Source organism: Trematomus bernacchii, unplaced genomic scaffold, assembly GCF_902827165.1.
Source record: "Trematomus bernacchii unplaced genomic scaffold, fTreBer1.1, whole genome shotgun sequence".
Lineage (NCBI taxonomy): Eukaryota > Metazoa > Chordata > Actinopteri > Perciformes > Nototheniidae > Trematomus > Trematomus bernacchii.
In genome coordinates, this window is record NW_022988098.1 from 10,266,525 (window position 1) to 10,278,645 (window position 12,121).

Here is a 12,121-nt window from a genome sequence, read left to right on the forward strand (position 1 = left end):
ACACTTGCTGAAAATATTTTAAAGTTTCTCTCTACGACATAAGATACATCAGTAAAATGTTGGATTATTATTTAAGATATAAACTGTTTTTTTATCTCAAAGGATAAGACTACGGTGAATATGATTGTTAAAATAAAATGTAAAAACTGTAACACTGACAGAATTCTATTCAATGTAATAAAAAACTGATCTCTGATCCCATATTCTCAGGATAATCTGCAGAAAATTCTTCCAAATGATTCTTTCTTCACAAATGTCTGGCAGTTATTGTGCGTTCACTGTTATGGATAATTGTACAGTTTATCAGTTGTTCTGTTATCGTTTGTTATGCATTGAATATAATATAAAATATGAGCATTATGTGCAAAAGTGAATGATAGTATCTCACAAATATGGACTTAAAAAACAAACGTCATGTACGAATCCCCTAAAAAGCAGTACACTTTTGTTCATATTAAGTCAGTTTCCTCAGCTTTTTGGTGCCTCTGTGCAGATGTCAGTTATATGTAACATGTGTGTATTGCCGGTGTGTTTTCAGACATGGACATGTGTAACACGGTGAAGCACGGCTGTGAGCATCAGTGTGTGAACACGCCTGGATCTTTTTACTGCATCTGTCCTGAAGGCCAGCTGCTGCAGGAGGACGGGAAGAGCTGCGGCAGTAAGTGATAAATACTCTGTGATATTTCATTTCATTTCATTTTTATTTGTTCCATTCATAGTATGCATAACTTAAAGGTCACCTATTATGCAAAATCCACTTGTTCATGTCTCTTCTACATCAACATGTGTCCCCTCTTCTTCATGTCTCTTCTACATCAACATGTGTCCTCTCTTCTTCATGTCTCTTCTACATCAACATGTGTCCCCTCTTCTTCATGTCTCTTCTACATCAACATGTGTCCCCACTTCTTCATGTCTCTTCTACATCAACATGTGTCCCCTCTTCTTCATGTCTCTTCTACATCAACATGTGTCCCCTCTTCTTCATGTCTCTTCTACATCAACATGTGTCCCCTCTTCTTCATGTCTCTTCAACATCAACATGTGTCCCCTCTTCTTCATGTCTCTTCTACATCAACATGTGTCCCCTCTTCTTCATGTCTCTTCTACATCAACATGTGTCCCCTCTTCTTCATGTCTCTTCTACATCAACATGTGTCCCCTCTTCTTCATGTCTCTTCTACATCAACATGTGTCCCCTCTTCTTCATGTCTCTTCTACATCAACATGTGTCCCCTCTTCTTCATGTCTCTTCTACATCTACATGTGTCCCCTCTTCTTCATGTCTCTTCTACATCAACATGTGTCCCCTCTTCTTCATGTCTCTTCTACATCAACATGTGTCCCCACTTCTTCATGTCTCTTCTACATCAACATGTGTCCCCTCTTCTTCATGTCTCTTCTACATCAACATGTGTCCCCTCTTCTTCATGTCTCTTCAACATCAACATGTGTCCCCTCTTCTTCATGTCTCTTCTACATCAACATGTGTCCCCTCTTCTTCATGTCTCTTCTACATCAACATGTGTCCCCTCTTCTTCATGTCTCTTCTACATCAACATGTGTCCCCTCTTCTTCATGTATCTTCTACATCAACATGTGTCCCCTCTTCTTCATGTCTCTTCTACATCAACATGTGTCCCCTCTTCTTCATGTCTCTTCTACATCAACATGTGTCCCCTCTTCTTCATGTCTCTTCTACATCAACATGTGTCCCCTCTTCTTCATGTCTCTTCTACATCAACATGTGTCCCCCTCTTCTTCATGTCTCTTCTACATCAACATGTGTCCCCTCTTCTTCATGTCTCTTCTTCATCAACATGTGTCCCCTCTTCTTCATGTCTCTTCTACATCAACATGTGTCCCCTCTGTGTAAAGAGACTCTGACAGTTTCAGGGAAAAAGATTCTCTCTCTTTTCGTCCTGATCCATTTCTATAAAAACCTGTCTGAAAATTAGCTGATCAGATTGTGGCCACTTTATGATGTCATAACGATGTGTTGTCTTGTGTAACCATTAGCCAATCAGCAACCAAGGTAACCCCCCCCCCCCCCACCTTATCACCTGAATCTCCTCCTAGAGCACCATTGTGTTCTTTTTAACCAAATCTCTCTCAGAGGGGCGTGGGGAGGGGCTCCTTATTTTCATCTAAAGTAACAGACAGAGAATCAGCACTTTGGAAACAGGGCTGAAACAGAGGGGATTATGGGATGCTGCAATGATCTGTTTGGTGTTTGGAGCCAAACACTTCAAAGACATGTTTTGTATCTGAGACCTGTAATATATTGATGAAAAACAATATAATAGGGGACCTTCAATGTATAACACTTATTTACAAAACATGTCTCAATAAACACACCATCCCCGAAAAGGAGCAGGGAGAAAAATCTTATATATATTACCTGCCCCTTTCTCAAAAAAAAAAAAATAAAATAGATGGTCTGTCCCATCATAACAGTATCGTAGGAAAATAAGAGAAATGTAGTTCCCACTTGACAGTTAACGAAAAGAAACAAAACTAAAAAACAACAACACCAAAACATCACATGAACAAGATATAAAACTATCTTCCACTCAAACCTGGTTTTAGCATCACTTAGAGGCCTGAAAGTAAACCTTATAAACACGTAGAGTCTGGAGGAAGTGACCGCTGTGAGGCAGGATGGAGCAGCATCAGAGGCACATTGTTCTTAGATCAGTTTAAATCAACAGGAAACAGACACAAAAAAAAAAGAGTAGGAATACAGGAAATAAATCAGCATTACTCACAGTCTGAGAGGAGGACAACATGTTCTTACCTGGAAAACTTTGCACAGAACAGAAGTGTGTTGTCTTAGGTCAAAGCATAATAAACGGCATGTTATAAACTTCTATTTAAAATACAGATATGTCCAACTATCTTTTTGGTATTGGCCGTAAAATCAAGAGTTAAAAAATGCAGGCGTCCTCTTTCAAATGTGTTTAAACTTTAATTAGGAATTGTTCTTTAGTGTAAATTGAACAATTTTAAAGTTGTACTTCTAACTGTTCCATGTTTATTTGAAGCACCTTAAGATTTCCCTACAATTTTAAAGTGTGCTACCTCAGTGAACCAGGCCATTGTGTAACCCATAGATCCACTCTGTTGTGATGAGCCTCACATAAAGAGTATATTCATCCAGAGCCGAAAGAAGCTGTGTGTGAACATGACTCTGATGTTAAAAGCAGCTCAGAGTTTCTGGCCGGACGGACTCAGATCTTCTTCTCCTCGGGGGAGTCCTCGTCTGCCAGTAGCTTCAAACTGCAGCTCGTAAAAAAAGATATGTCTCATTTATCATCCACTCAAGATTCATACCCACAGACTGAAGCACAGGACACTGAAACACCTCTTTTGTTCCCATGAAAACTCACAAAGTCACCAAAGAACCTGTGAGAAAAAGGAGGTTTTATATCGACATGTAGGACGTCTGAACTATGAAATATAAAACGGCTGATTCTTTCAATCTGAGGCCGTTTGTCATAGTTGGCGGTTATGGAAATGCCACAATATTTATATAGCAACAGCAACAAAGTGTTTTATATTTATTGGCTCTTTGTCACTCGTTCCCTCAGCCTGTAAGTCTGCGAACATCGACCTGGTGCTTCTGATCGACGGCTCTAAAAGTGTCCGGCCACAAAACTTCGAGCTGGTCAAAAAGTTTGTTAACCAGGTGAGACATCTTCATACTTTCATATAAACAACTAACGTCTTTTTTTGTCAGTTTGTATAGGGTGGTACGGGGATAATGTATTTGTGTAGGCCGACCAAGAAGTTAGCATCATAAGGGCTTCCTCCATAAAAGCCAGTGGGATTTCTCCATGTGAATTTGGATTATTCGTCAAACAAACGTTTATGACACTTACACGTTTTGTTCAGCAGGATAATCTCCACGTATTAACACCACTTTATGATTTAAATGCAATCACTAGTCAGGCTTAAATGGAACTACCTACAGTATCAGGTCCCATGCCTTACACATCACCACCGCTAAACTAAAGGTGGCTTAAATTACTATACTTCAATTATATCTTATATATCTATTATATCATTTGTTCTGTATTTATCGGTTGGACTATTCATTATGGGAGGGGCATTTAAAGTAGTTTATGAGTTATCTGATATAATTACAACAGAGATTTGATGTACCCATAAGAAAAAGAATCAGGTCCGAAATGAAAGCTGCAAATGGTTAATGATCAAACTATCTGTATTATTCGCAAGTTTAACGTTACAGCGGTAACAATAGAGGATCAATAACAGAGTGTCTGTGCTGCAGGTGGTGGACTCTCTGGACGTCTCGGCTCACGGCACCAGAGTGGGTTTCGTCCAGTACTCCAGTCGGGTCCGGACAGAGTTTCCTCTCAACATGTACCACACCGCCGCCGAGATCAAAGCCGCCGTCATGAAGGTAAGGTTATTGATCTGTGTGTTTTAAATATTTTAATCCCAGATGCATGACCAGCTACCAGAGAACATACAGAACTCCATTCAGCCTTCAGTTAACGAGGAGAGGCTCAAAGAAACTCTGAGGGAAGTGTGTGTTGCGGACGTACCAAGTGTGTGTTGCAGACGTATAAAGTGTGTGTTGCGGACGTATAAAGTGTGTGTTGCGGACATACGAAGTGTGTGTTGCAGACGTATAAAGTTTGTGTTGCGGACGTATAAAGAGTGTGTTGCGGACGTACAAAGTGTGTGTTGCAGACGTATAAAGTGTGTGTTGCGGACGTATAAAGTGTGTGTTGCGGACATACGAAGTGTTTGTTGCGGACGTACAAAGTACAAAGTGTGTGTTGCAGACGTACAAAGTGTGTGTTGCGGACGTACCAAGTGTGTGTTGCGGATGTACAAAGTGTGTGTTGCAGACGTATTAAGAGTGTGTTGCGGACGTACAAAGTGTGTGTTGCAGACGTACAAAGTGTGTGTTGCAGACGTATAAAGTGTGTGTTGCGGACGTACAAAGTGTGTGTTGCAGACGTATAAAGTGTGTGTTGCGGACGTATAAAGTGTGTGTTGCGGAAGTACGAAGTGTGTGTTGCGGACGTACAAAGTACAAAGTGTGTGTTGCGGATGTACCAAGTGTGTGTTGCGGACGTACAAAGTGTGTGTTGCAGCCGTACAAAGTGTGTGTTGCGGACATTCAATGTGTGTGTTGTGAAAGTACAAAGTGTGTGTTGAGGATGTACAAAGTGTGTGTTGCGGACTTACAAAGTGTTTTGTTGCGGACGTACAAAGTGTGTGTTGCGGACGTACACATGTGTGTTGCGGAGGTACAAAATGTGTGTTGTGGACGTGCAAAGTGTGTTGCGGAAGTGCATAGTGTGCTAAATGTGAAAAATGTGCCGGTCTACATCCATTTTAACGCCCCCTACAGGAGGCACCATCTTTGTGTAAATATAAGACAGTGTCATTTAAAGCAGTTTTACTGGTAAATAAAATCTGGAAGAAATGTCTTAATCCCTACGACAAGTACATGAAGAAGTCATACACAGACTTTTAATGAAGGGGCGTCCAACAGGGACATGTTCTCAGCCCATTTTCATTTTATAAATATAACACATTTAGACAACAAGGTAATTCAAGTGCTTTACAAAAAACATTACAAATATTAAGACATAAAAAGCTAAGATAATAAAAGGCAAGGTAAGATAGAAAAAATGTTAGTACTAGCTGCATAGAAGAAAATGTAAATAATAGGCATCAGTATGTATATCTAAATTAAAATGAAAGCTGCATAGAAGAAAATGTCAATAAAAAACATGAGACAATATAAAATATAAGAGTAATATGTGTTGGATATAATAAAAGCCAGCCCTTGTTTACCTCCTTCAGGTGGACTACATGGAGAAAGGCACGATGACAGGCCTCGCTCTGAAACACATGTTAGAGAACAGTTTCTCTGAGTCTGAAGGAGCTCGTCCGTTAGACAGAAACATCCCGAGGATCGGACTCGTGTTCACGGACGGACGCTCGCAGGACGACATCACTGAGTTCGCCAAGAAGGCCAAAGAAGCCGGTGAGAGTTGGTTATCATTCTAACTATTTGTTTATTGATTACTTAAAGGTCACCTATTATGCAAAATCCACTTGTTCATGTATTTTCTACATCAACATGTGTCCCCTCTGTGTAAAGAGACTCTGAAAGTTTCAGGAACAAAGATTCTCTCTCTTTTTGTCCTGATCCATTTATATAAAAACCTGTCTGAAAATGAGCTGATCAGATTTTGGCCACTTTATGATGTCATAACGATTTCTTGGCTTGTGTAACCATTAGCCAATCAGCAACCAAGGTATCTCCTCCTAGAGCACCATTGTGTTCTTTTTAACCAAATATCTCTCAGAGGGGCGTGGGGAGGGGCTCCTTATTTAACAGACAGAGAATCAGCACTTTGGAAACAGGGCTGAAATAGAGAGGATTATGGGATGCTGCAATGATCTGTTTGATGTTTGGAGAGAAAACACTTCAGAGACATGTTTTGTATATATCTGAGACCTGTAATATATTGATGAAAAACAGTATAATAGGGGGCCTTTAAATCACAAAAAGACTATACATTTGGGATTAAACTATACACTTGAAGCATTATTTGTCTTAAGTGTTCATTAATGTGCATTGTCCTTATTCAAATAAACGATTAAATGAAATGAAAATACCAAAAATCTGAATCAGAAACGGTTTTATTACCAAGTTGGTTTACACATAGGAGGAATATGCTTTAGTGTATGTGGTGCAAAGACACAGAAAGAAGAATAAGTAGCAACAAAAAAACACTCCAAAAACTACAAATGTGTGTACAATCTTACAATAAAAAACACTTCTTTCTGTGATTTGTATTTCGCCCTGACTGGAGTCCGGTTAATTTTTATTTGCATCTGTCACCTTCAAACCTGTAACACTTGAAGTTATTGTTCAAAAAAAGTATTTTTGTGTTACTGATACTAGTAAAGAAGGCCAAAGAAGCCGGTGAGAGTTTTTTTATTTTAGCTATTTGTTTATTGATCATTTTTTATGAACTTCTTTTTCAAATACAACTTAAAACACCAAAAAACTATACATTTTTCTTTAAACGCAACTTAACACCAAAAATGAATATATTGAGTAATTGAATGCATCTTTCCAATAAAAACAAGAATTTCTATGATTTTTATGTGGCCCTGACAATGTATTTTTTCACGATACAAAACGACATATCCCCTAGTTTAACGGTTCCTCCACTCATACACTTGATTTCAAAGGTACAGTCCTATTTAAGGTCCTGCACATTAAAATGTTTAAATTGAAATGTATATGTGTGTGTGTGTGTGTGTGTGTGTGTGTGTGTGTGTGTGTGTGTGTGTGTGTGTGTGTGTGTGTGTGTGTGTGTGTGTGCAGGTATCACCATGTACGCGGTGGGCGTTGGTAAAGCGGTGGAAGACGAGCTGCGTGAAATCGCGTCTGAACCGACGGAGAAACATTTCTACTACACGACCGATTTCTCCGCCATCAGCACCATCGCAGAGAACCTCAAACTCAACATCTGCCCAGGTTAGAAGATCTGGGTTTTACTGACACCTTGAGTACAAAATGCAGTATAACAACAACTTACAAGAGCTGAAACACACAATACTAGGAAGGAGTTTCCAGGGTTCATTACCACTTTATTGCAGTTTCATGAGTTTTGTGTTAAACTAGAAAAAAAGCCCCCAACAAGTTCTTTATTGTCCTAAAAAGATAATATTGTGGAATGGAAAATCACAAATTGAAGTATAATAATTCACTTTTGTGCACGGCAGATAAATATAGTTTATTTTCCTTAAATATATTAAGGCTATTGAATTGAATAGATAAGTATATTTGTTATTGTGATACAAAAGTATTTCATTCTTAGGATTTATTTAATTGGTTTGATGTGTAAAATAACAGAAATGTATTATTCTTTGTTTAATATGATCATTGAACTTTTTTTTTAAAGTGAAATGATGTATACCAATATTTTACTTAATTAAAATGTCATAAATAAAGTAAAAGACACAAATGTTAAAATAATTATTATGATTTTGTCCATCATAAAGTACAAAGTAGAGGATGAGAGTCACATGTCGCTGTAATGATTTCCTGTTGTGTGGCTCCCTCTGCTGACTGAAATATACAACTGCTGGAAACAATATATAAATACTGTTTATATGTATGAAATAAAATAATGTAATCATTCATTAAATACAAATGTGTCACGTATTAATAGCTAGAATAAAAAACATGTGTAATATATATCTGATTAAAAATCATCCCTGCATAAAATACATTAAAATTCAAATAAAAATATGTACAATATATAAGAATCAAATGACTAATGCAGTGTGTGTGTGTGTGTGTGTGTGTGTGTGTGTGTGTGTGTGTGTGTGTGTGTGTGTGTGTGTGTGTGTGTGTGTGTGTGTGTGTGTGTGTGTGTGTGTGTGTGTAGCGGAGAGTCAGGGGGAGATCGAGGTGAAGGACCCCTGTGCCTGTGAGAGTCTGGTGGAGTTCCAGCAGGCGACCATGAGCAGCCTGGAGCAGCTCACTCAGAAACATATCCTTTAAAACTAACGGATAAAACATCTCCATAGAAACACCAGGAGAACAAAACACAACAAATATTTATTTCAGTTTTCACGCTGGCTTATATATATTTTTTCACACACACACACACACACACACACACACACACACACACAGTTATACACACAGTATACAGGAAGGTGCACACATGCATATAATTGTAATACACACACACACACACACAGACACACTTATACACAGTTTGTAGAATACAGGTAGAATACACATGCATCTGGAGAGGGCCATGGAGCAGTGAAGGGTTTGGTGCCTTGCTCAAGAGCTTTCTCCAGCTATCAGTCAACACTGTATTTTTTTTCTCCGATCGGGACTCAAACCGGCAACCCTTCAGTCCCAAGTCCAACAGACTGAGCCACTGCTGCCCCCCCTATATTTATATAAAATCTCGCATCCAGAGATTTTAGTCAAATTTGGTGAAAAACCTCCCCTTATTTTTTCATCTGCCAAAAGTCTAGTGAATTACTAAATGTTACCACAAAGTTATTGGATTATTTTATATGTTTTGCTGCTTAAGAGTAATGCAAATATACCATCCATTTGCATATATATTTTGTTATACTTTATCGGCTTATTTCATTAAACAGATACGCTCTGTTCAGAATATAAACTCGTGTTTTTACATTCAGTATAGAGTGGCGAAGTCCCTCCCCTTCCGGTGGACCTCCATGGGACCTTATTTCGGAAAAATTATGTATTGAAGTCAATGGAGAGAGAAAAATTATCTTTCGATCCCGTTTGAATTGTGCCACGAATTACACATATGATGTTTGTCAATTTAAAAGATAATTTTGCAAGTCAAAAAATATATAATGTGTCGTAAAACTGTGAAGTAACACATTTGTTTGTGTGAAACGCTCAATGAACTACATCTCTGGTCTCACAGAGCAACACACGTCACCAAGATGGCCGTCACTACTGTCTTGTCAACAAAACTATTGACTACCCTCACTATCACCACAATGAAACACGTCCTGAAGAATGTCATGCAAAGCTGCCTGCCTGCCTTCCTTTGATTCTCTCTGAACTGCCTGGTCGTTTTAATGTTTAATGTCAACCATTTGTGCAGATAGCATGAAGTAGAGAAGATCGCTAGCGTTAGCGTTAGCATTTCTCCCCCGGGCTTAAATTGTGTATTATAGAATGATCACACCGGTGTGACAGTACTCTTCAAAGGGTTCACGAAATATGACTACTACTCTTACTGTTTAACATTTTGGGTTACTTAATGTTACTTCATGTTAAGGCTAATACAAATGACAAGGCTGTAATGCTAACTAACGTGCTAGCTGCTAGCTAGCTTGATCCAGACACTCCTGGTCCTTTCATCAGACGGGAAGCGAAAGAACGAGCAAGACCCATTGCTGGTATGAACAACCTGGTACTAAGCACACAGGCATCTTGTTAAAGTTATCTTATCCAGCGCCATATAGATAGATTCTATCTATATGGCGCTGATCTTAGTGAAGGAAAACAATTGTGACATCACTTACGCGACTCTGGGATTTGTAGTCTTTCTAGTTGCGTATTTTTCATTGTCTTATATTTCAACAGTTTTACGACAAACTGTGACTTTTTTTACATGGAAATAATTTTTTAAGATTGACAAACATCATATGTGTAATTCATGGCACAATTCAAACGGGATCGAAAGATACGTTTTCTCTCTCCATTGACTTCAATACATTATTTTTCCGAAATAAGGTCCCATGGGGCGGAAGTAGATGGGCGTGACTTCGCCACTCTATAAGCGAATCACAACAGAAAACCAAGAAGAAAAAAAGAGACTTCTTATCAGGTAAATGATGCACATTCTGCTTCATGTGATTATGTTTCCCTAACCCTCTGTCCACTGTCCGCCATGACGTCCCGTCTGGAGCAGCTGGAGAACCAGCTCCTCTCCAAGAAGTGATCTCATCTTCATCACCCAGAGAGAACAGGAGAATAACAGTGTGAAGAGGAGGTAGAGGAGGAAGAGGAAGAGGAGGAAGAGGAGGAAGAGGAGGAGCTCTTTACATCAATGGACAAAACCAAAGGGCCTTTTCTGTCAAAGCCTCTGTAGCCTTCAGTGCTCTTCACGAGGAAGACGTCTGTCTGAAAGCTTGTGATATAGAATCATATTTCTGGTATGTAAATGAACTCATTTGTACGTGTTACGTCTTAAAATACAACAACTCATCCACTCTAAAGCTACACAAAACAGCTGTGAAACACAAGAGATTACACTTCCAAGGAATCCCGAGACATCTGTTCAGCTGTGTGTGTGTTCCTACATTTAGGATGATAAAGTTGTATTATTGTTCGATTTCCAAGAAAATGTTGATTAAAAGTGAAGCCCTATTGGCCTCTAACACACACACACACACACACACACACACACACACACACACACACACACACACACACACACACACACACGCACACGCACACGCACACACACACCATTCATCTGTTACTGTGTATACTTGATCTGTTTTGTACGCTTTGTTAAATATGTTGTATTTATAGCAGTTCTTCGACCACAGTAGGATAGCAAATTTAGGTAAAAAAAATTGTTACCACTCCCAATATTTAAATCGGCCACTTTTATACAAAATCATGACTTGTTTTCCCATATAAACTCACTTTGATCGCAGGTCTAAAGGGAAGAAATTAGAAGTATCACTAAAGCTGTTAACATGTGATGAAACAGATATAACAGAAATCAGTGTTTACTCAAAATAAATACTGCTTTTATTTTTGAAAATCCACTTTTTTCTGCACTCTGCACTTTCTAGATTTTGTCTTTGAGTGCCCTAAACATATCTGAGTATTATCCATCATTAAAAAAGTGGTTCTTGTACATTTTTCTGTCTTATCTTTGACCCTAATGTTCAATATATCTGTCTTTATCTCACCAAGGGGCCTCACAGGGTACTGTCTGTAAATGACTAACATATAAATAAATAAGAAAAGACCACCATAAATGTATACCCCTTTATATTTGAATGCTTGTATGTTTTTGTATATTTTCTTATAGCTTTACCATTTTTGTATTTTTCTGATGAATCTCTGTATTACGGCACGGACGGCAATAAAAGAGTGAACCGTTTCCTTCGGAGTCATGTGTCGTTGTTTAGGGAAAAGGAGGTGTTCTTCATTTTGGATTTAAGTTTTAGAAATTCATTTAAAGCTTCAGTCAGGACCCGAGTATAGAACAAGGTTTTATAGTCTGTTGTCAGGCAAAACAAGGCCGAAAAAACAGGATCTGAGAACAAGGTCCCCTATTATACTGTTTTTCATCAATATATTATAGGTCTCAGATATATACAAAACATGTCTCTGAAGTGTTTGGCTCCAAACACCAAACAGATCATTGCAGCATCCCATAATCCCCTCTGTTTCAGCCCTGTTTCAAAAGTGCTGATTCTCTGTCTGTTACTTTAGATGAAAATAAGGAGCCCCTCCCCACGCCCCTCTGAGAGATGATTGGTTAAAAAGAACTCAATGGTGCTCTAGGAGGAGATTCAGGTG

At 38.7% G+C, this 12,121-nt stretch overlaps 2 protein-coding genes across 2 annotated transcripts in view; one reads left to right on the forward strand and one right to left on the reverse strand.

The window, feature by feature from the left end:
• The window catches only part of matn4 (matrilin 4), a 41,759-nt gene extending 30,060 nt beyond the window's left edge, over positions 1 to 11,699 (forward strand). The window contains exons 14-20 of the mRNA XM_034121981.1: positions 539 to 661; positions 3,594 to 3,691; positions 4,298 to 4,429; positions 5,851 to 6,034; positions 7,391 to 7,543; positions 8,460 to 8,564; positions 10,462 to 11,699. Of these exons, the coding sequence (XP_033977872.1) occupies positions 539 to 661; positions 3,594 to 3,691; positions 4,298 to 4,429; positions 5,851 to 6,034; positions 7,391 to 7,543; positions 8,460 to 8,564; positions 10,462 to 10,520 (854 nt within the window). The 3' untranslated portion in view covers positions 10,521 to 11,699. The remainder of the gene's footprint in view (positions 1 to 538; positions 662 to 3,593; positions 3,692 to 4,297; positions 4,430 to 5,850; positions 6,035 to 7,390; positions 7,544 to 8,459; positions 8,565 to 10,461) is intronic.
• LOC117475663 (nuclear factor 7, brain-like) overlaps positions 1 to 12,121 on the reverse strand; it is an 863,632-nt gene that overhangs the window by 350,341 nt on the left and 501,170 nt on the right. The window lies entirely within an intron of this gene.